At 40.3% G+C, this 25,239-nt stretch overlaps 1 protein-coding gene across 2 annotated transcripts in view; it reads left to right on the forward strand.

The window, feature by feature from the left end:
- Window positions 1-25,239, forward strand: part of WDR70 (WD repeat domain 70) — a 173,240-nt gene that overhangs the window by 211 nt on the left and 147,790 nt on the right. The window contains exons 2-5 of one of the 2 annotated variants that reach the window (XM_081133024.1): window positions 8-73; window positions 2,617-2,700; window positions 7,249-7,369; window positions 8,601-8,802. In XM_081133024.1, coding sequence (XP_080989150.1) covers window positions 8-73; window positions 2,617-2,700; window positions 7,249-7,369; window positions 8,601-8,802 — 473 coding nt within the window. Of the gene's footprint in view, window positions 1-7; window positions 74-2,616; window positions 2,701-4,772; window positions 4,862-7,248; window positions 7,370-8,600; window positions 8,803-25,239 lie in introns of those variants that run through there. The other variant, XM_081133025.1, reaches the window with a different exon arrangement.

Here is a 25,239-nt window from a genome sequence, read left to right on the forward strand (position 1 = left end):
GCCCCAGTGACAGGCTCGGACGCATCGGGACCGGACCCGCAGCTGGCGGTCACCATGGGCTTCACGGGGTTCGGTGAGTGACTGCCCCGGGCGTAGCCCCGTCTCCTGCCGCAGGCGTTTCAAACCCGCAGGTGGGGAGGGGCGGGGAGGCCCAGCGGTCACCTCTGCTCCGCACCTTCCGCTGCGCCGAGTCCAAATTGCTTGCGCCCTAGTGTGTATCTTGCAGTTTCTCGACACTTGTCCCCATCCGTTTCCTAACTCCTGCCTGTCTGCTGGGACCAGCTCCGGTGACGACGCTCTAACCAACCGAGCTACCGGCCGGGGCTTAAGTTCTTTTTGATTCAAGTCTTTCATCTGCAGAATCGTCACTTTAGTCTCTCAGTAGTAGTCTTGGCAAGCTGTAGGTTAAAAAGGTATCAAACAAAGATGTAGTCATCTGTTGAAATCATTACTGTTAGTAAAAATAAACGTAAATTGTTTTCTCACCTCATTTCTGTTGGGTCTTGGAGAGAGCAAATGCCAGACTAATGTGTACAGATTTCTTGTTCATTTTTTCACACATTTATTTTGGTAATATCTTTTTTTAAAAATTTTAATATATCTTTATTGATTTCAGAGAGAGGAAAGGAGAGGGAGAGAGCGAGATAGAAACATCAATGATGAGAGAGTCATTGATGGAGCCTGCAGCCTGGGCATGTGTCCTGACCGGGAATTGAACCAGGATCACCTGGATCCCAGGTGGATGCTCAAGCGCTGAGCCACTCCCGGCTGGGCTATTTTGGTAATATCTTGAGCCACATTTTTACTACCTCCTAGATTCTCATGTCTTCAAAAGTACTATATACTTCTGTAGGAATGTACAGTATTTTTGTTTTAATTCTTTAAAATAGCTTTCTCTCTAACTTCAAAAGTAAGACACATAAATAGCAGAAAATATAAGGAACACAATAAATGAGAGAAAAGTAAAATCACTCATACTCTCATCTAGAAATCAAGGATTAAAAGTTAGTGTATTTATTAAGAAAATTAAGATCATGTATATGTACAGTTTTATATTTTTATTAATTATATATAATTTAATTCTTTGTATTGTGAGGTTCCCCCCATATTATAAAATGCTATTCCAAAACATGATGTTCAATGGCTGAATAGTAGCTCATTTAATAGAAGTGCCATAATTTGTAATACTTTTAACTTTCCCCTACATAGTTCTAATTCTAACTTTTTTCAATAATGCTACAATGAACATCATTATAAATAAGTATCTCCTTTGTAAAAGGAATTTTATGGGCATTTCCTTAGGGTAGCTTTCTAGAGGGACTACTTTAATAAAAATATAAATATTAAAATGTAACCAAAAAATTGGTTATCTTTTAAAATTTCTTGACACATATATTATCATAATCCCCTTCAGAAAGGTTGTTTCAATTTACACCAAAGTCAAACCTTTTTTACCATATTTTTTGTTGTTTTGTTTAATATGTCTTTATTGATTTTAGAGAGAGGAAGGGAGAGGGGGAGAGAGAGAGACAGAGAGAGAGAGAGAGAGAAACATCAGTGATGAGAGAGTCATTGATTGGCTGCTTCCTGCATGGCCCCGACTGGGGATGGAGCCCACAACCCGGGCACATGCCCTGTCCCAGAATGCAACCACTATGTCCTGGATCCACCACTGGGCCATATTCTTACCAACGGAGTAGGTGTTACTATTTTTTAAAAAACAATGAAACAACACAACAACAGAAACAATGAAACAAATATAAAATTGCTTCCAAGCTCATTCAGGTTGTTGGAATTTGGCTCTTTATGGTTTTAGGGCTGAGGCCCTTCCTTGCTGGCTGTAAGGTGTGAGTCTTTTAGCTTCTTAAAGTACCTGCATTACTTGTTGTCTTGTGTCCTTCATCCTCAAACAAACCACAGAAACTTCAGTCCTTCTCACACTTCAGATCTCTCTGACTTTTGCCATGTTTGCTCTGCATCTTTGCTTGTGATTAGATTGGGCCAGCAAGGATAATCTCTATAATTTAAAGTGCATAACTTTAATTACATCTGCAAAGTTCCTTTTGCCATGTAGGGTTACATGTTTACAGACTCCAGAGATTAGGGTAAGCACATTTTCCATTCTGCCTACTATACTAGTGCTGTGGTTTTAAGGGGTAGTAGCGTCTAAATGAATTAGAGGAGGATGGGAAAGTTGACTGGTTAATGGCACTTAGTAATGAGATTGTCAAAAAAATTCCCTAGGAGCTCGGCCAGCATGCCTCAGTGGTTGAGCATCAACCTATGAACCAGGTCACAGTTCCATTTCTGGTCAGGGCACTTGCGGGGGTTGTGGGCCCCATCCCCAGTAGGGGGCATACAGTAGGCAGCCAATCAATGACTCTCTCATCCTTGATGTTTCTCTTTCCCTCTCCCTTCCTCTCTCTGAAATCAATAAAAAAAAAAAAGACTTTTTCTTCAAAAAAAATATTTTTCTGATATTTTATGATTGTCTTGTAGCCATGATATAAATTAGACAGAGTGGTTTTTGGTCAATCAATCAATATTTATTGAGCACCTGACATTTGGCCAGCTTAATGCTAGAAGATCACAGTCTGCTACTTATTCCTATTTTAGGAAAAAAAGCTCGCACATTTGATTTGGAAGCAATGTTTGAACAAACCCGAAGAACAGCTGTGGAAAGAAGTCGGAAAACACTGGGTAAGAAATCAAATCAATTATCTGTTGTTCTGTTGTTTTAAATACTATGTACACCTTACACAAGGATATTGATAGTTATTGTAAGACTGAAAAAAAGTTCAAAATTGTTAAAAGACCATATGTACTGGTTCCTGTGGAAGCAGAGATTAAAAAAAGAAAAAGAAAAAAAAAACCTATGGTAAAAATTGCATCTAAATATGGTAAGAAGGTCTGAGTGCTAAAATCTTTTAGAAGTGTGTACTGTGAACAAAACAAGGATTCTACATTAATATATAAGAATTAGAATAGCAGTTTCTTTTTTTACCTCTCCTTCTGCCTCTATTTAATCCTCATTTCATGTTTTCTTTCCTGCTTACAGTGGAACCAGTATTTGGAAGGCTGGGCGAGAGGTGGCTCTCAGAGCTGTGTACACCACTGACTGTTGACCCAGACAGTATAGAAAATTGAGACACACAGTGAATGTGGCTGCTGCTGTTGAATCCCTGCTTTAATGAGTTTTATCAGACATTTAATGAAGGCCTTAAATTCCAGACTGTCTTTTTTGATACCAGGTGGTTGCCAATTCTAGGTACCACCTCAGGGTCTTTGAAGGAGACTGCTCCTCTACTGCTTTCTTTGGAGCTGCTTCAGATCATTCTTACACTAGATAGAGCAGAAGGGGCTAGAAATCTGACAGGACTCGTGTAAAAATTTAAGTGAATGTTCTGGTACTTGTCATTGTTGGTTTTAAAATGATAAATTAGCTCGGCCAGCATGGCTTAGTGGTTGAGCGTCGACTTGTGAACCAGGAGGTCACAGTTTCGTTCCAGGTCAGGGCACATGCCCAGGTTGTGGGCTCGATCCCCAGTAAGGGGCGTGCAGGAGGCAGCCAATCAATGACCCTCATCATGGATGTTTCTACCTCTTTTTCCCTCTCCCTTCCTCTCTCTGAAATCAATAAAAACATATTTAAAAAAATAATAAAATGATAAATTATATAGCAGTAGTATTTAATATTATGAAAGTGAGCTTCACATGAAATATTTTTGGTCTCTGGAAGAATAACAGTTTGTGTTTTTTTTTTTTATTGTGGAAAGATAGCTCTACATATACTATTTATTTTGTGAAATATGAAATTTCAAACACATACAAAAGTATAGTAATAAAAGCCCATGTACCTATCACGCAGATTTAAGTACCATAATAATTCATGGCCAGTGTTTTTCCAGATTATCTGCTGACAAGCAGGCAGTAAAGGCTGTGCTTTGCAGCCCTTTGGAGAGAGGCAGGCTCACTGTTGTGTATAGGATAGGTGGTGCTCGTTAGATAATTTTGATACCTAACCCAGGTTTGACTGCCCACTATCAGAAAGCCAATAATCAGGATATGGACTGGTGGAAGGCAAATGGTTTATTCAAGAGCTGGCAGCTTGAAAAGATGTTGGACTCTTGTTGCAAAGACAGTTTGGCACAGGCAGGGGTTTCTATGAGGAAGGAGGAGGAAGAAATAGAACAGAACAAGGAATCAAAAGGAGGGGATCGAGAGTTCTCTGTTGAGGGGACTACATGCAAGGCAACACAGTCTGTTCAGACAGCTGGTTGAAGGTCAGCAAATCTGGAGTGAGAATATGTGAAGGTCTGAGTCTGCTTTTGAAGTTGGTTCCTAGAATTCTAGTGCAAACAGGCTGTTTATCTGCAGTCACATATTAGTTAACAGGTCATCATTTACAAAAACAAAATAATGGTGGGGTGGGCTCCTATTTTAGTCTCCAGAAAGTCTGGTCCATCAAAGAAAGATCTAGTTGTGGAACCCCAGTTCACTGCTCTGGGACTTAGTAGCCCTGTTACTTAACTTCTCTGTGCCTTAACGTCCTCAGCTATAAAGTGAGGATAATAGATAGTACCTACTTCTATGCAGTATAATTGACATTTACTAAGATAATAGAACTTAAATGTTTTCACCAATAAAGAAAAAAAGAGTAAATATGTGGGGCGGTAGATGTTCTCATTGACTCCATTTGGAGAATCCTTTCATAGTTTATATGTGTATTAAATCATCACATTGTTCACTTTAAATGTCTTACAGTTTTGTCAGTTGTACCTCAATAAAGCTGAAAACAATAATATCTACTTCAGAGGTTTTCATGAAGATTAAAGATTATAGGATGTGCTGAAAATACACTGTAAGCTCCATGTATTAGCTGCAATTGTTTTTGTTAAATTAAGGCTGATATAAAGATGCTTTTGGTTACTTGCAAAGAAGTCATAGAAGACCTAATCTAAAATGGCTCAAATAGGAAAAATTTAGTCTCACACGTGACAAGAACCCTGCAATGGGGCTCTTCCACCTTCTGAGCTCTGACATGAAGGATGTGACGTTTTCCTCCCTTTTCTGCTTTGCCAGCTGTAGGGTATTGGCTTGTCCTAAGCTGACTGTCCTCATGGCCCAAAATTGTCAGCAGAACTTTTTTACATGCAGGTGACCACTTTCACGGATTGAAAGGAAACGTGTGTATCACTTTTTAGGAGGAAGGAAACCTTTCTCAAATGTACCTTCAGCTGACTTCCCTTCACATCTTGCTGGCTAATATTCGTGTGGCACATCAGTTCCAAAAACACCCCTTGGCAAGAGCAATATGATTGACTTGGAACTGAGATTTCACCTGCTCTGAGCAGAGGGGCCCAGCATCTCCTGAAGCACATTACTGCCTCCTACCTGAGGAAAACTTTTTTCTGAGCAAGGAAAAAGGGGGACATGTGCCTTGGTGGGATTTCCTGATGAGGGTCAGAACTGCCCCTAAGACCTGAGTCTAGAGTCCAGATGTCTAAATGTGGTGTCCTCTTGCCCCCCAACATTGCCCCTGCCCTGGAGGGTATGGAGGGATTGACTGGAGAAGCTGGTTGACGGTAGGAGCCAAGCAGGCCCATTCTATTTTTCTTTTTAAAATATATCTTTATTAATTTCAGAGAGAGGAAGGGAGACGGAGAGAAAGAGAGAAACATCAGTGATGAGAGAGTCATTGACTGGCTGCTTCCTGCATGCCCCCGACAGGATTGATTCCGCAACCCAGGCATGTGCCCTGACCCAGAATCGAACCTTGATCTCCTGGATCCTAGATCGGTGCTCAACCCCTGAGCCACGCTGGCTGACGAGCAGGCCCCCTCTGAAATTTGGACATTGTCTTCCTGTTTCTTCCTTTTTTCCAACCTCCTCAAGCTATCAAAGTATAGAATTGCTGACTTGTAACCTGTCTCAGCAAAAGGCAGAAACAGAAATCATGAGCTAGAGCTGGAGCATTTGCCTTACCTCTTCCCGCACAGTTGTGTCGTCCGTGTGTCAAGTAAAGGACTATCCAGTTACTTGTGGACGTTTGCTGGTTGTCTGCTTGTTCCTCCTCCTCCACATCCTAACAAGGAAAGGCCCTGAAGAGAACAACATTCTGATTAATAAGTGCCCTTAGATTCTGCTTCACTTTGGGTGTATTGTTTTTTATTAAGAAAAAAAGTTAGAGATTATCTCAGGTTATTAAGAATGCCAGCATTTCAGAACCAGACTATTCATAGAATTCATTTACTTCCTGTGTGTCCTGCATTGCAGAGTGAGATGATCAGAGGAAAAAGATTAAATTTCTGTGGGTAAATTTTTGTCTTTCCAAGGTAAACAACTCTACAAACCTAATGTAATCTAAAGTTTCTCATGATTTTGGTAGGAAGTCTCTGACCAAAAATCCAGTGTGGAAAATTCAGAAATGATCAAAGTGCTGAGTTTATGATTTAAAACATTAAAAGCCCGGCCAGGCGTAGCGCAGCAGTTGAGCATCGACCTAGGATCCAGGAGATCAAGGTTCGATTCCCGGTCAGGGCACATGCCCAGGTTGCAGGCTTTATCCCCAGTCGGGGGTGTGCAGGAGGCAGCTGACCAATGACGACTCTCTCATCATTGATGTTTCTCTCTTCCTTTCTCTCTGAAATCAATAAAGGTATATTTAAAAAAAACAACAAAACATTAAAAATAAAAGGTGAAATTATGTGGGAATGTAAAGTACAACATAAGCAATATAGTTAATAATATTGTCATAATTATGGATGGTGCCAGGTGGGAACATGAAATATCAGAGGGGAACACTTTGTAAAGTACACGATTGTCTAATGCTGTGGACCTAAAACATACAAAATAATATTGAATGTAAACTATGATTGAAAAAAATAAAAATATGACATTATGTAAAATCTTACCTTTGAATACATTTTTTTACTTGTTACCTTCCACATCTTTTTACGTAGTCCAATCCTGGTTCATATTCTGTTAACATGCTAATTTTATTCAGCATATCTGTTAATATTTTCCCATACTTATACATTTTTTATCACTACTCGTATTGGCTTTTTTTTATATCAGTTGATACATAGTAGTTCAATTATTTTCCCAGTGTTGGGCATTTAGGGTGATAATTTTTTGCTGTTAGTGGTAACACTCTTAAGTTACATTTTCATGAGTGCTAATTTTCAGCCTTTTTAATGCTGACAAATTTTGAAGTCTAACTGTTGGGAATTACTTTTATCTTTTCAGAAGCAAGAGAAAAAGAGGAAGAGATGAACAGAGAGAAAGAATTAAGAAGGCAAAATGAAGATATTGAACCAACATCTTCAGGCTCAAATGTGGTCAGAGATTGCTCTAAATCATCTTCCAGGTGCCTACCTTTCTCAAAAGGATTCTATTAAACTCTCATTTTCTAGGTGTTCATGACACAAGTTAGGCGAAGATCCTGATATTAAAAGCTTGCATAATTTCCCCCATTTTGGGCAATAGGATAGTAGATCCCTAGGATGGTGAGAAGGCCCTGTGTCACACTGGATTAGTGGAGGTTTTCTGAAGTATTCCAGGTGTAGTATTGAAAGCTGTGCCTTTTAATTTATTTGTTTATTTTTTAATACTCACTGGAGGACCTTTTTTCCATTGCTTTTAAGAGAGTGGAAGAGAGAGCGACATCAATGAGAGAGAGCCTAGATGAAAATAAAAAGGGAAATCCTGTTTTTTTAATAGCTGTGCCAGGCATCATTGAGGTGCTGGAGACACAGCTGCGAACACAAAGGACAGATTTGTGTGTTTTTTTGTGTTTTTTTAAAAATATATCTATTGATTTCAGAGAGAGGAAGGGAGAGGGAGAGAGAGAAACATCAATGATGAGAGAGTCGTTGATGGGCTGCAGCCTGCAACCGGGGCATGTGCCCTGCGCGGGAATCGAACCCGATCGCCTCGATCCTAGGTCGACGCTCAACCGCTGAGCCACGCCCGGCCGGGCAAGGACAGATTTGTTTTCGGGGAGATTACACACAGGAAATACTTTATTAAAAGGCAGTGCCGCCTTTGAGTCCTGTGAAGAATTTGGTAGATGAACTGATAAAGTTAGGAATGCGGTTCCCGGGCCTCCGGGAGGGGGAGGGGCGGGGCGGGGCCTCCCGCGGCTGGAGGCGGCTGGTGAGGACTTGGTTCCCGGCCGGGTGCGGGAACTGCGTCGGTGTGCTCTCCCCGGGGTAAGGTGTTCAGAACCCGGGGTGCCCTGAGTGACACAGGCAGCGGGCGAACGTGCGGCAGAGCTGGAGAGCACGTGCGTTTCGGAAGACACGCTGAGACCTTGGGAGGAGGAGTAGCCGCCCTCGGTGGCAGGCTCTGAGCCCCGGCGGCACGTGGTGACGGCCCTGCGGGCAGCCGCCCTCCCGGCGCAGGGCCTGCGGCTCCATCCCCGCGCCCGCCGCCCGCACGGGGGAGGCGGCCCCAGGGCCCCGGTGCGTGGTTGCCTGGCCTCCGCGGCTGGTGGGCCGAGCCGCTTGCGCCCCTCAGGCCCGCGGCCCAGGCCGGCGCTGAGGGGAGCGCCGCCTCCGAGCGCCCCGCGGCCGCCGCAGGTCCCCTTCTGTTCGCAGTGGCAGCAGCCGCAGCGGCAGCGAGAGCTCGGATTCGGCCGACGACGAGTTCGTGGGCCCCCCTTTGCCCCCCGAGATGACGGAAGGACCGGTTACCCGCGTGCAGGAAGCCGTGGGCCGCCTGCGCCCGCCCCTGGACGAGGAGGACGAGGACTCGGAAGAGGACAGCGACGACGGGGACACCGACGAGGACGAGGAGCGGGTGAGTGTGGCGGGGACGGGGAGTCTGTGCAGCGCGGGCCGCGGGCCCTGCCCAGGGCTGTTGAGCGGAGCTCGCTGAGGAGCCCGAGTCTGCTGCTGACGGCCTTGCTGAGCTCCGAGGGGTGCGCCTCAGGAACCCCCTGACATGGAGCGGAAAGGAGGCAGGGCTCAGGCAGCAAGCGGGGGCGGGAGCACTGCGCCGGAGAAGCTGCCAGGGCGCCAGAGAAGCCAGAGAAGCGGCCAGGGCGCCAGAGAAGCCAGAGAAGCGGCCAGGGCGCCAGAGGAGCCAGAGAAGCGGCCAGGGCGCCAGAGGAGCCAGAGAAGCCAGAGAAGCCGGCCAGGGCGCCAGAGGAGCCGGCCAGTGAGCACATCGCTAAGTCCGCCGCAGTGGGCGCGAGCAGGGGCGGGAGCAGGGCGCCAGAGGAGCCGGCCAGTGAGCACGCGGCTCAGTCCGCAGGCAGGGAGCGTGAGCAGTGGTGACGGTGAATAAGTTTGGGGGATTTAAAAACAAAATGGATCTAAAATCTTTCTGAAAAATAATGCGGAAGATGGGATAGCGGAATCAGTTCTCTCATTTTGAAGACCTTGTATCATTTGGAGGAGCCTAGAGATGTTAGTTAACTTCAGGTTAGTTTCAGTCATGCGTGTAAGTTACGGTTTTAAGAGTAACTGCTCAAAGAATAGAAATAAATTGTATGGCCTCCAAAAGAGTAAAAGGAAAAAATATAAAATAAAAAAAATCATTGGTATACTTTGTGTATTTGATTCCTGAAGTGGATCATCTTTTAATTCCACCCTCGTATGACAAATTTTTTTCAGTAGTAATTAATAAAGGAAAGATAATAGAAAAGAAATTGACAGCTTTTGCACATCTGTCAGTAACTTGACAAAGTGGGCGTTTGCATGCCCGCACATTCACCTGGTGTATCAGATTCCTCCATCTACGTTTGTCATAGTTGGTCAAAAGAAAGCTTTTAGTTTTAATTTTGAAAAATATTTTCACATGAAATGACACATATACACGTGTATGTGTTTGTGCGTATGCAATATTGGGAAAAGAAGTACGTAAGAATAAATTTGGCATTTTCATTTAAAATCTTGTTTTACAGTAAATTCCCAAAACTGCAGTGTTGACAATATCTTTTTTTCCCTTTGATGTCAATTATAGTTGCTTCAAAAAGAAATCTCTGCCTTTGAAATATTTTTACTAAAATCTACTTTATAGAAAACTCATCATTTTCTAACATATATGGTAAAAACTTCTAAAGTTTTTTCCTATAAAAATCGGAGGCAATGGCTAAATAATGGCAAATATTGTCATGAGATGATTACTTTAGAACGCTGCTGATGAAATCTGTTGAGGTGTTCAAACGTTGTCCTTCTTCTGCCAACCTAGTCTGCCATCTTTTGTTTTTCCTCCTGGCAGTCAAAGAATAACAGAATGGAAGATACTCAAATTTTGTTTCTTTGTCTTAATAACCATTGTTTTGAATCTGAATCTGCTTTTTAAATACAGAAGTGTGTAGCGCAACAGGAATTGGAGATACAGAACTATACAGAACTACCCTTGAAGTAAGCTTGAATGATTTTGAACAATTAAAAACATTATCCAAAAATGTGTGTAGCTGAGTATGTTTGTGGTGCAGACTGTATAACTGGGAGTTCTTCAGATTAACTTTTTGTTGAATACAATGTTAAAAGATAAAAAGATGCTAATTTGAAGCTTACATATATTATAAAAACTCAGCGGTAATAGCAAAAAAACAAAAACAGATTTCTAAACTGACATTTTTAGAACTCTCAGCAAATTGTGCTTCTATAAAGCAGACTCATCTTCAGTTCATTTTGTTACTGTTTTTAAAATTGCTGCAGAAAACGCACCCCCTTAGTGTCTGCATCACTTTCACTGCAGTGTTCTTTATATGCCATTGAGTGAAACTCAGTCATTCCAATAAAAGGCAGGAAAGGAGAAAAAAGAAGTAGCAGGAAATCTTGGTAAATAGAGATCACAAAATTAGATGGTAGGCATGGATACAAATATATCAGTATTCACAACAGATGCAAATGGACTCAACTTGCCACTTAAAATACAGCAATTCTCAGATTGGATTGAAAAATTCAGACATACTCTGTTTATGAGTTGTGTGCCTAAAATGTATTGACATAGAAATGTTGAAAGAAAAAGGAATAGAAGAGAATATGTCAGGAAAATACTAATCAAAAGATAACTGATGAGTAATATTATATAATTAGTATAAAGACAAAATAAGCTTTACGTTCATAATGCTAATTAGCAAAATGAGTGTCATTACCTAATGATAAAAGAATAATGTATTCTTTTTATTTATTTATTTTTTAATCCTCACCCAAAGGTATTTTTTCCATTGCTTTTCAGAGAGAGTAGAAGGGAGAGGGAAAGAGAGAGAGAGAGAGAAACATCGATGTGAGAGAGACACATCAATTGATTGCTTCCCGCATGAGCCCTGACTGGGGCCAGGGATTAAGCCTGCAACTGAGGTAACGTGCCCTTGCCCTGAATCGAACCCAGGACCCTTCAGTCGACGGGCCGACGCTCTAACCACTGAGCCAAACTGGCTAGGGCAAGAACAATGTATTCTTCAGGAAAATTTGTCAGTCCTTAACCTCCGTGCATTTAACACAGTATACTCGAAGCAAAAACTGGATAGAATTACAAGGAGAAATGGAAAATCTACAATCACAATGCGAGATGCAGGAATTGTTAAGGCAATAATTAGTAAGAGTATAGATTTAAACAATACAAATGCATATGTTTTATCTATTGAACATATATAGAACCTTCTATCATTTTCTTTTCAAGTACATGTGGATATTTAGAAACAACAACAAGAAGCATACATCAAGGTTACACAGACTTATTCTTATGTACTTCTTTCCCACAGCATACTAGGGACATGAGAAAGATGTGTTTAACTTTGAGTAGTTCACAGAGAAGGTAATATTTAGGTTGATTAATGAAATGTGAGAATGTCATCGATTGAATGTTTGTATACTTCCAAAATCCATATGTTGAAGCCCTTAACCCCCCAGTGTGGTTGTATTACTTCCTCTTTGGAAGTAATTAAGGTTAAATTAGGCCTTAAGGGTGGGTCCTCATCTGATGGGATTAGTGTCTTTATAAGGAGAGAGGCACCAGAGAGCTAGGTCTGTACATAGCATAGCAAGAAGGTGGCCATCTACAAGCCAGGAAGAAAGCCCTCAATACAAACCAAATTTGTTGACACCTTCATCATGGACATCTAGCCTCTAGAACTGTGAGGAAATAAATTTCGAATATTTAAGCCACCCAGTCTGTGTATTTTGTTATGGTAGCTGGAGCTGACTAATTCAGGTTTGCAAGGGTGACAAGGGGCTGGGGAATGGAGAATGGAAGAAAGGTGTTGTGAGCAGGAAAAATTTGCCGAAGTGAAGGCCTAAATCTATGCAAGTGCATGATATGGTGGTGAAATGCCATGTGATCAGTGTGCGGCTGAGTTTGCTTACTAGGGGAAAATGGAAAGATGAGGCTGATGAGACAAATTTAGAGAGCAGTACACACAAGAAGTACTTTCTGGAGGAGCTAGGTCTGAATGAGCCTTGTAGAGGTTATGTTTTGGTGGACGTAGGCACAGTGTACAAGAATAGATTCAAGACTCTGGGAAATTCAAGTTGCCTAGAACAGGAGGGTGATGACTACAAAGACCAGACCTTTGGCGTGGCTCTGATGTGCGAGTAAACCTGAAGTGCAGCTCTGCGGAGAAGTGAAAACGTGCCTGGGTCCAGGCTCAGAAACCCATTTGTAAGCTTTAGCTTTTCATGGCTGTGATGAGTATCTGTCAGGAGACTGAGTAACAGCTTGCTGGGTGGTTTTTATAACATTATATGCATTGATTCTTTTTGGAAATAAATCGTTAAGTCTTTTTTGTGTCTTTTACTGTAAACATAGTAAAAAGAAAATGCTGATAAATTAATATGCAGGTCAAAGCAAGGCTGTTGGTGATGTGTGCCAACAACAGCCTCAGTTTTAAAGTGTACTAATGAATAGTGCAGAGTTTATTAGTATCGTTTGAGGATTAACTCTGAAACTTCCAAAGGGAGACAGAACAGGGGTGAGAGATTCCTTATATCTCTTCCCTTTCTCTTTCAGACGTACCACCCAGCATTTCTGCAGCTGGGCAGAGATGGTGGAGGAAGCAGATAGCTTGGACATTTGAAAATGTTGTGAGTGTAGCTTTGTAGGTCTTCCTAGATTCTGATAAATGATATTGGCCTTGACTGGAGGCCTTCCATTTTCAGACTCTGTGGTTTGATGGTAGGTGAGTGGCACCCTCAGGCTATGTTTTAGGTTCTGAGTGAGAGAACAACTTTTCTGCTGTGTTGTGTTTGATATTCAGGATATTGGCAGCCATTCTCCAACAATAATAGAGTCAGGGATCATAGGCAAAGGAAATCTGCTGTTTGCTGTCTTCATTGTGAATGTGGTAGGATCCAAACAAATTAGCATGGTTCATTTTAGGTAATTTGCATAGCAGCATTTGGCCTGTGTTTCAACAATGAGGTCAGATGTTTCTGGCCTTTGAAAGAATCTTGTTTTTGTGGTTGGTTGGACTTAGGGTCTAATAATTTTTTGCTTGTTGATTCAGAAACTGAATTTAGTTACTTCAGGAAATCAGTTTGAGGTCATTCGAAGCAAAATTATAAGAGAGTGCCTCATATATATCATAATGCTAGTTATATTTTTACGATTTGGGATATGTGAGAATTGTCCCATCTGCTTTATCAAGGCTTAACCATTCTGTACGTTTTCCTCCCCTTTTTTCTCTCATACTTGGATTCTTCACCATCCATCTTCTGTCTTTTATTTCCTTCTGTGCTTTCAGCTTTTTCCTTTCTACTTGCTATTGGCTCTAAGCTTGCAAACATACTAAAACCGTCCTTTAACTCAGTTTTCCTTTCACACTGTTCAATTTCCTTTCTTTTTACCACCAAATGTCTCAAAAGCAGCATCTCTATTTGCCAACTCAGCTTTATCACCCCAGTTTCCCTCTTAAATCGTTGTCAGTTTCTGCCCTGACCCTTTCACCAAAACTTCTCCCAGAGATTTCCAGTGACAAACTCTAGATATCCAAATCCAAAGGCCCTTTCTCAGTCCTGATTCTGCACCTCTGCAGGCTTGGACAATATTGGCTTCATCTTCCTTAAAACTCTTCCTTTGTCATTTCTTTATGCTATTGGCTTGCTGCCTGTCTCTTTGTTTATTCAACTGATATTTATTGAGCACCTCTTATGAGTCAGGTACTTTCCAGGTGTTGGGGACATAGCAGTGAATGCAGCAGACAAATCCCTGCTCTGATGGTGCTTACCTTTCTGTTAGAGTCTCTTTCACTACCTCCTGTTTCTTCATGTTTCCCCAACCATGAGCATTCCCTGAGTTACGTGTCTTGCTTCCTTTATCATTTCACATTTGGCCCGAGGTGACTTTCTTACATCTGTTCACTCAGAGCAACTGAGGGATTGCCCCATCTCATTTGAACTTCAGGTCCAGCTTTCTAAGCACTCATGAACCAGGTCTACATTTAAGCTCCAACAGTATTCTAAATTCAACATCTAAGATCAAACTTTTATTTTCTACCACTTAGCTTACCTCGTTGCCTCTAGGATCTTTTATTTCAACCCCTTTTTCTTCAGTGCTTCACAATTAAACTATTTGTAACATGGGTCACATTGCAAATAATAGCACTCATTCCTTAAGTGAGTGAAAATAAACCACCACAGCAGGCCGGACTTCGTCTGGGGATTCCTAAGTGCAATTTGATTATTTTATTGCTCAGAAACTTGCAAAGCCCTGAGACATTCTACTGAGTAGGAAAGCAGCCAAGTTCACATACTTGAGTGGCTAAATATTTCAGCAAGTATTATTGAAATTAATGGAAAAATATTTTTTAAGATAACTTTTTTTTTAACCCAGTGGTTCTTAGTCTGATTGTAAGAATCATCATTGGTGATGAAAAAATAAGTGTGCTTAAGCTCTGTAATCTGGAGATGTATCCAGCAGGTCTGGGTGGACCCTCCCTCAACACCTGCAGTCGTGTTGTAGCAAAGGCTCCACAGGTAAGCCGTTCCCCAGTCCACCTGTGGCTGTACCTCTTCCCAATCTACCTGTGGCTGCTCACTTAAATAGTCAGAATTCCTTTGTGTTTGTTACATACTGCTGTTTAGTAGTTTTTCTGTTGTTTTTATTTCTTCAGAAAAGAGTTGCAGTCTTTTTGATTCATTTTGTTAAAGAAAGATCCTATAGCTCTGGTCAGTGTAGCTCAGTTGGAGTGTCGTCCTGTACACCAAAAGGTGGTGGGTTCAATTCCCGGTCAGGGCACATACCCAGGTTGTGGGGCACTCTAACATCTGTGTTTCTCTCTCTCTCTTTCCCTTCTTCACTCAAAAATCAGTTAAAAAATCATTCTATAAATCTAGTCTTGGCTAAGATTTTAGTCAAGTTCAATTATGTATCTGTCAAGTTCATTTATATAGAGAAACATTGAAATACTCAAGGGAAATAGAGGTACAGAAAATGACTTAATAAAAAACTTTACGAAAGGATTTCAAGTAGGAGAGCTAACAGAGAAAGTGCGTTTTAAATTGCTTCACTTTAGTGGAATGGGCCCCTTTAGTGAAGCAAGTTATACTGGTAAACAAAATAAGTGTTTCCTCAAATGAGTTTATGACACCATTTTTTATTTTTATTTTTTATTTTTTATTTAAAAAATATATCTTTATTGATTTCAGAGAAAGGAAGAGGGTGAGAGAGAGAGAAACATCAATGATGAGAGAGTCGTTATTGATCAGTTGCCTCCTGCACGCTGACTGGGGATTGAGCCCTCAACCTGGGCATGTGCCCTGACTGGGGAGTCAAATCTCCTGGATCCTAGGTTGATGCTCAACTGCTGAGCCACACCTGGCCGGGCTATACTATTTTTTAAAGGTGTTTTACCTGCTTCCTGCTCTCTTTTATAATTTTCCACAACTTACCTACAATTTGTCCCCATCTAGCACTGCCTCTATCAGTAATTCAGAATATATTTCTCAAGGATATGTTTAATCTTTCATCAATATGGGCTAATTAAACATAGAAGGTCTGATTTGGGAGTGTATCAGATCTCACCAATTCCTGTTTGCCCATTAAATTTCTCTGAGAAAGGATTCTGCTAGTTTTGATTAGATACTGATCAATACTTTAATGTTTCCTTCTCATTCCTCCAGTTTCTGCTTGTTAAAATTCTGTTTGGCCTTTAGGAACCTTTTCAGATGTGATTTCCTCCAGGCAGCCTCTCCAGATGCCAGCTGTGTGTGTTACTTCTCAGGTCTGGATTCTGCCAAACTTAAACCATTGTCCTTGTTAAATCATCACTTGTGTGCTTGTCTTTACTTTTCTGCCTCCCCTTTGCAATCATATGTGATGACCTCAAGTATAGGGGCTTGTATATAAATGGTACAGTAATTTTTAAAAACTCTTACAACCTATAGTGTAATGTCTTTTATGTAGTACATAAAGCGTAAATATTTGTCAATTGGAGTAGAGTGTATTTGGTTTTCATAATTGAAAGGTTTATTTTATGACCTTTGAGAGTGTTTTCTCTTTGTGACATATTAATCCCCAGTTTTTAAATGGAAAGTGGAAGTAGGGTTGGAGAAGTGAACAGAGGAAATGTGAGCATAGAAATGTAATTAGACAACTATTTCTGTAAGAATCATTATATGTGCCTTGTCCTAAGCTTGCAATTTAGTTACATAGTAGTTCAATAATTGTAAGAGCTGCCCCACAGTCCAATGATATTTAGTTAATTTAATTGTATAAACTATAACTGCTCAGGAACCTACCTGTCAAATGAGGCCAAAAATAGTTTAGTTTTGTATTAAAACAGTCTCACAAAAAGTTTCTTTAATGTGATGGTTTTTATTGAGTTGTGATTTACATACAATGTGCACAGATCTTTTAAGGAGTCAGTTTGATGAGTTTTTTACAATTGTATGTACAAGATGCAGGACATTTCCATCACCGAAATAGTTCTTTGTGCCCCCTTCCAGTAATGTAATTTTTAAATATGAATTTTTGACAGCATTAGAATTGGAAGGAAAATAACAATTTTCCAAGAGGAGAGAGAGAGAGAGAAACATCCATTTGTTGTTCCACTTATTTATGCGTTCATTGGTTGATTCTTGAGTGTGCCTTGACTGGGGATCGAACCTGCAACCCTGATATATTTGGATGATGCTCTAACCAACTGAGCTACTAGCCAGGGCCTTATTTTTGTTTGTTTTTATATGCATTGGACTTCAGTTGCTGGTTATAGTAGTTATTCTAGTGTTACTGCTGAAGTCCCTGGATTGGAAATGTTAATGTTGTATATCATAATTTCTTTTGATGACAAACTTGCTTTCACTTATTCTTACTTTATTCCATGTTACGTATATACAATGATAATAAAATTGTTCTTTCAAATATAGTGCAAATGAAAATCACATGCAAGCCATTATTGAATGTTGTCAAACTACACCAACTTTTAAATAATTAGAAGTATTTAGTATTTGAAGTTTTATTATTATTTTTCTTTGAATTTAATAAGGGAATAAACATTTAAGTGGGTAGGGTCAGAGAAAAGAGGTGAAAAATCATTGTTAAATAATTCTGCATGATTCTGTTTTTTGTTTTTTTTTAAGATAAAGAAGGATATAACTTATAATTAAAAGGAGACTTTGGGATTACTGAGAATTCTCAGTATTCTTGCTAGCCCGTTTCCCAGCGCTACAGAAAATTGAAAGTTGGATTTTTATGGCTGTAACTAAAGGCTAGATGTAACAGTGACTTTTAGTTGTGAGCACCTGTTTTCCATGAACTTTCTCTGACTCCCTGGCTGGCACGTTCTGTGGTGGGGAGTCCAAGTTTGGGCCACCACCGCACTTCTGTGACTTCTGGCCCAGGGCTTCTTATCCCCTTGGCCTTGGTCATTGCCAACCACCTGTATCAGTCAGTCTCTTTCCCTCACACATAGGGAAGGTTTAAGAGTTAAAAGTGGAAAATAACTCTCTCCTTAGTTCTCAGGAGTTGATATGAAAATGAGATGATTCATGTAAATACTAAACATAGGGATAGACACATACTAAGCACTCTAAATTGCTGGGTTTTATCATTGTTTTCATCATCATTACCGGTATTTGATTAATGACCAATTTTAATTTAACTGTAGCTACTGGAAAGACAAAAATTTAAAACATTGTGAGGAAGCTCAATGATTTTAACTTCAGAGAAAATTAATGTTCTTTAAAACAGAGAAATTTAATTACAGCTGCAAGATTCTGTCAGCAGAGGATGCTAGAAGCTCTATTCCAAAATCCAGTGAATGTATTCCTTAAGATTTCCAAATTGCTAATGTGTGAAGGGTGTTCATCTTTAAGATGGGCACTAGGGGGCAGTAGAGGCATTCTGGCTTTGGCAAGAATCCATTCCCCCCCCTCCCCCCAAACTATCTCCCGTCAGCAGTGGAAGGAAAAAAAAGAATCTTAAAGACAGTATCTTCTACAAATTGAAACAAATGAGGTTTAGGCTGAGATTAATGCTAGAGTACTTTTAAAAAAAGAATAACGCAGGAAACGTTATTTATATTCTTTGGTGATTTGACAGTAACATAACAACTATAGGGTTTTCTGTTGCTTTTATCTTTAAGCCTTTAAGATCAGTAACAGATTACTGCATAGGATAGGGCTTGATGGCAGTAATATTAAGTGTAGCTTCTTTAGAATTTAGGATTTTAGTCTGTAAGGTCAGGTAAGAGGTTTATTTCTCTGATCACCAGCATAATCCAGTCTTTTAAAAACACATATCGGCTCTTGTTACTTGTTGTTTCCTGTCAGTAAACCCTCCAGTTTCTTCTAATCGAGCTATTAGGAAATCAAAGCGTCTTGCCTGACCGCTAAAGTCCCACATGACTTGGCGCCTTCCAGTCTTTGCGACTTCATCCCCTCCACTGTGTGTGCTGCTCACTCTTCTCCACTCACACTGCCTTTCTGTTTCCTCAACAACTGTGCTTGTCCCTCAGAGAGCCTTTCTCCTACCCTTTCCTCTGTGGGGTAGCACCCAGCGTGTCGCGCCACTTTCTAATTTCCTTTGGGCCTTTTCCAGTGTTAGCTGCCTCACCGCCTTGTGTAAGCGCCCCCGTGCCCCGCCACTGTGCCCGTCACTGCTCTACCTGACGTGTTTCCTGGGTACTGTCTTTCTCCTCCTCGAAATGCAAGTTCCACGAGGGCGGTTACATTGTCTCTTTCCTTACTGTATCCCCAGTGGCTTGACTGGTACTTAGCACATAGTAAGTGCTTAAGAAATATTTGTTGAATGAATAGCCATCCTTGGCTGTGGTCATGGTTACTCTCTTCCCCCGAAATATTTTACTGAATTAAAGTTAGCTTCTGATATAGTCATAGTTACCCTTTAGAAACTCAGGATTGAGTATTCCACCCTCATATTTCCAGGCTAGCCCCACCACAGTTGCCTTGTCCAACGGCTGCCTGCTTTATAGCTCCTGTTGCCACGTGGGCTTTTGTAACCTCTCAGTGGCTGCCAGGAATAGTCAGTCCCCAGTGTGGGTCCTTTCTGCCTCTGAGCAGTGGTTTTGATTTTGTTCAACATTTTGTGAAACTGCAATGTGAATGACACTGCTAGTATGGACTATTTTTTTTGTTCACAGTAATTAGTGTGTAGCGGAGAAGATGGACTAGTTTATGCAGACAATAGAAAGCATAGTTTTAGTGCAATGAGGAAGGCAGGAGGGCACTTTTTATCTGACTGTTGGATTGTAGTCTCCTCGATGACAAGTTGTTTTAACATATAAGTATTCAGCATTATGCTCTGGTAAACTTCTGTCAATATAATATCTCTATATAAATGTATCTATATAATATATAAATATATGTATATAGTGAATTGCAAATCTAGCAGATGTAAAATTTCATTACATCTATAGAAGTGATGTTGAGGATGTGTTTCGCTCTACCCAAAGCCTTGCCAAATGAGGATCTAGTTTTGAGTCAGTTGGTTCTTAATTGAAAAAGAGAAAATGGACAAGAATGATAAATGGTTTGAATAGTATAGGATTAAGAGCCTTTGAGAAAATTGATGAAAGCCTTGAATATTTTTTTGCAAAAACATCACTGTTAATAATCCCACCAAAGTCAGTCTGTAAAGTCTGTGATGCCCTGTTACACTGTTACAAGTTTTAGTTGGAAAAATTACTCCCATACTTCCCATAATATAATACCTGGTTAATTCTTTGTGGATTCGAAGATTTAGTGTATTCTGAGGCTTGACGCAGTTATGACCTAAATTTTGTTAAAGATTAAGTAAACTTGTATTAATAAATTTAAATTTTATTTTGAGGTATTTTAATCCAATCTTTTAAAAATGCCCCCTCTTTGAAAATTTGGGTCTCCTTTTCAAGTGATTACTTTTCTTGTAATCATGAAAAAATGTTATCTTCTCCCTGTTGGATTGTAGCTCTTTTTTTAATCCTCACCTGAGGATATTTTTTTCATTGCTTTTCAGAGAGTCCAAGGGAGAGAGAGAGAGAGAGAGAGAGAAACATCGATTGGTTGCCTCCTGCACATGCGCTGCCCACCAGGACTGGGACAAGGGATCGAGCCTGCAACCAAGGTATGTGCCCTTCGCTAGAATCGATTCTGATACCCGTCAGTCCTTGGGCCAACGCTCTAGCTACTGATCCAAACCGGCCAAAGCTCCCTGTTTCTTAACCTCAGTTTAATATGGTAAAATTTTACTTTAGATTGCTTTACTTACTGATTTTGTTTTCTTCTGCCTTCCCAACTAGAAAGTATTCTTAAGAATGAGGGCTATGTAATTATTTTTGCACCCGCTAAATGTTAAATAAGACAGCTATAGAAAAGGCACATCAATTTTCCGTTTAGTAGGTATAAGCACACTAAGTGAAAGTAAAACAGTTCATTTACGTAAAAGTGAAAGATTTGCATGTGTCAGTTTTGAAGATTTCTCAATGCTTTAATCTTATAATTTTTAAAAACTGCTTTTAAAGAATTTTTACAAAGTCATGAATATTTACCAGAGTTGATATAATTTATCTTCTAGTGGAATTAGGTTCTTTTCTGTAACCATGATTGTAAAGTTTGCATTTGAGTAAATTTATATATTTTTAAATGCCAAATTGATAGAAAACATGTAAGTACATATTAAAGCAGCACCAACAGAGCTTACTTTTAAAAAAATTCTTCTGTAGACCTTGACCCTTCTTTGGAAAGACATTTTGTTTGTACTATTTGTTCTGAGGGCTAGAAGTGCAGCTAATTGTGAATTTGAAAGAAGACCAAGACCACCAAGTTGATTCACACAGCGTCCGGGCAGCGGTTGACTGGTAATTTTGCCATTTCACTACTGGCCTGGATTGGGATCTGGCAGTCTTTATTCAGTTCTGCATCCCACAGAGCTTTGTACACTGTAAATGGGAATTAATTGTTTTTTTGATTAAATAAAGGAGTTAGTGACACGGTCTTTCTTTTTATCGTCATACAAAGTGATACGCCAACAAACCAGGAAGTCACTGTAAGCCACAGCTCTGGGCCGCAGCCCCCTTCTGTCTGCTGTACGATAGGAAATAAGCTGAGGCTCTGTCTAGAACCAACAGTAGTCCTGACGCCTAGTGGATACCTCCTTGGCGCAGCGGTTTTCTAAGCACTTCAGGTGAAATAACTCATTTAACCCTCCTAATACTATTATCCTGTCTTGATAGGTGAGGACACTGACCCTCAGAGATGCTAAGTAACTTCCCCAAGGCCACCCTGTAGCAAATGGTGGAGCCCCTGTTTCCAACCTAGGGACTCTACTTCAGAATCCATGCACCTAACCTTCTGCCTTACTTCACCACTGGTTATGACCTATCGTGCTTCTCAAGGTCACGACTTGCTCTCCTACACTTGTCTCCTGCCCCATCCATTCAAGTTATGAACAGTCTTTGAATGTGACTGACTCTTTCACTCATTTCAAGATGCTTTTTCTTTTCTCTGGACAATAATTACTGAAACTCCTGTCCCGTGGTCGTCTGTGTAAGCAGTGACCCTTTGGGTACATTGTGACAAACCTGTCTCCTTCATCAAGGAAGAACTGTTGCATTTTTCAGGATCTAGCTTTTGTCCTTGTGAAAGGAGAGCATTTTCTCCTTGTCAAAACCCTTCACTGACCCACAAAAATAGAGCCAAATGCCTACTCTGTGTGGCTTCTGTATTTGTTGTAGTCCTCTTATTTTGTTTCTATAATAAACCCTGAAATTCACAGTTTTCGGGTGTGCAATTCTTTGATTTTTAGTGTAATCACAGGGTTGTACAACCATTACCACTATCTGATTTTATAACGTTTCATCTCCCCAAAAGAAACCTTCTGCTCTTGAACTTTCACTTTCTATTTCCCCCCATCACCCTGCCCCCCAACTCCTGGCAACCACTAATGTTTCTGTTTCTATTCTGGACATTTTATATCAGTGGAATAATACAGTAAGTGGTGTTTTGTGACTGATTTCTTTCACTTGGTATAATGTTTTCAAGGTTCATCCAGGTACTAGCATGTTTCAGTACTTTATTCTTCTTTATTGCCAGGTAGTATTTCATTGTAGGTAGTTATCACTTTTTAAAAAATTATTGCCCAGCTGGTGTGCCTCAGAGGTTGAGCATCAACCTAAGATCCAGGTGATCACAGTTTGATTCCTGGTCAGGACATGTGCCTGGGTTGCGGGCTCAATCCCCAGTAGGGGGCGTGCAGGAGGCAGCCGATCAATGATTCTCTCTCATCACTGATGTTTGTCTTTCTCTCCTTCTCCCTCTCTCTGAAATCAATAAAAAACATACTAAAAAAACAACAAAACAAAACAAAAATTCTTTTTTTTTTAAATCCTCACCTGAGGACATGTTTAGAGAGAGGGAGGGAGGGAGAAAGAAAGAATGAAAGAAACATCTGTGTAAGAGAGAAACATCAATCAATTGCCTTCTGCACATGCCCTGATGAGGGACCGAACCTGCAACCCAGGTGTGTGCCCTGAGGGAGAATCAACCCAGCAGCCTTTCAGTGCACACGACAGCTCAACCAGCTGACCCACTCCGGCAGGCTGGACATTATCCTGAGTTTATTCACTATTTGAACAGTGCCTGGCCCATAATACACATATATATGCTGTTACTATTATTATTTATACCCAGTAGATGGAAGGAAATAGAGGCTCTGAGAAGAAGGGATTTTCGTTTTTACCACTAGTCAGTGACAGAATCCAAATTCCTGTCCTATTTTTCATGCCTTATCTCTTTAACACAGCATGAGTTTTTTATTGAGTAGCTGTTGAATGAATGCTTATGTGAATTAGAAGAAAATCCCATGTTACTTGTCAGTTTTGGAAAATTGAATTATAGAGTAAGAGTTTTGCTAAGTAAAATCCACTTCCAAGATTTTCCAGTGGAATCTCTTTTTTAGGTTATGGAAATTATCTTAATTAAGATGTTTCTAAAATGTAGCTCAGCCATATAGTACCAAGCTGTAATCAGACTGGTGATCTTGTGTCACAGTGAAGTGACAACCTCAGAAAACCGTTGTTTCTCACACTTTAATGTGCATACAGATCTCCTGGGAACTTGTGAAAAAGCAGATTCTGGATTTACCAGGTCTGGGGAGAGGCTTGACATTCAGAATTTCTTACAGGTTCCTGGGTGACGTCCTGGTGCTGCTCCGTGCACCACACTTTGAGTTGCAGGGCATTTGGGTGCATTTTTAGCTCCTATGAGAATTCTGGAGATAGCAAGTAAAGAGGCTAGTATTAATCTTTACTGAACTTACAAAAAAGTGTTTTGTTTCCCAAATGAAATATTCTAACAAATACTTTTTCTTTGAAGATGGGAGCTGAGGACTTGAGGCTTTGAGGGGATAATTAGTTCAAGCTGGGAAGATGTGAGAATTGGTGCATGCATCGTTGCCACCGAAATGGTAGGGTTGGGTATTTTTTTAGGAATAGGACAAAGGGTAACACTCAGTGACCCAATCTGAGCAGGTGCAATTCTCCCTCTTCCTTTATAGTTGAAAAAGAAAACATTCTCTTTGAGGTGAGGGTGAAGGAGTGGGAGGGAGAAGTTTCATTATAGGGGTCCTAAAAAAAGCCAGGTCGCTCCTCCTTAATTCTGTTATAGCCAGCCACCTCCCCCCTTTCCTGGCAAGCTGAACCCCTGTGTTCTTTCATTCCTGCCTTGAATGGTTAATACAGTGGGTAAAGTTGGGATCTTAATATGTGCATTAATAATTAATGAATGAAAAATAAATATCACTGCAAATGATAGGAATATTGCTAGGGGCTTTAGAGATTAGTATATTATAAGAAAGATTATCTACTTTTAAATGACATATGAAACTTTTTTGTTTTTTAAAGATATTTATTTTCCAGCTTTATTGAGATATAACTGACAAATAAAAATTGTATATATTTGAGGTATACAACATAATGGTTTTATATATGTATACATTGTAAAATGATCACCACAATCAGGTTAATTAACACATTCATCACCTCATATAGTTACCTTTTTGTTTTGGTGTGGTGAAACCAATATATCTATTATCAAGATCTATTATCTTAGCAAATTTTAAGTATACAATACAGTATTATTAACTATAATCATCAAGCTGTACATTAGATCTCCAGAACTTAATTCATATTATAACTGAAAGTTTGTACTCTTTGGCCAGAAACTTCTTAAAAACATTAATTTTATAAACTTAACCTGGAATCATAAGTCAAATGTTGTAGAAAATCTCTAAAACAAAAATGTGTGGCCTGGTTGGGCATGGCTCGGTGGTTGAGCATAGACCTAGGATCTAGGAGACTATGGTTTGATTCCCGGTCAGGGCACATGCCCAGGGTTGTGGGTTCAGTCCCCAGCAGGGGGCATGCAGGAGGCAGCCGACCAGTACCAACTCTCATCATTGATGTTTCTCTCTCTCTTTCCCCCTCTCCCTTCCTCCTTCTGAAATCAATAAAGATATATTTATTAAAAAAAAGTATAAATGTGAAAAGTTACTGATTGCTACTAAAGGCAGTGGAGAGCAAGTGAATGTTTTCAATGAAAAATGAAAATTCATGGAAATTCATGGAAAAAGCAACATCGTGGTAGTGAGCAGTGTGGAGAGGTGGAGAAGATGGACCTCATGGAAGGACTTCTTAGTGACATACAGAAGTGCTCATAGTTCCAGATGTGAATACGTTTAAGGTAAACCATGTCATCGTAGAATGTCATGAATTACCTAGCCTTACACTTTCACTTTTATAAGTGTAAAAGCTTAGGTTCCACACAGTTAATCGCAGAGTCCTGTTTAGAT

Source organism: Miniopterus schreibersii, assembly GCF_964146895.1.
Source record: "Miniopterus schreibersii genome assembly, chromosome: 3".
Lineage (NCBI taxonomy): Eukaryota > Metazoa > Chordata > Mammalia > Chiroptera > Miniopteridae > Miniopterus > Miniopterus schreibersii.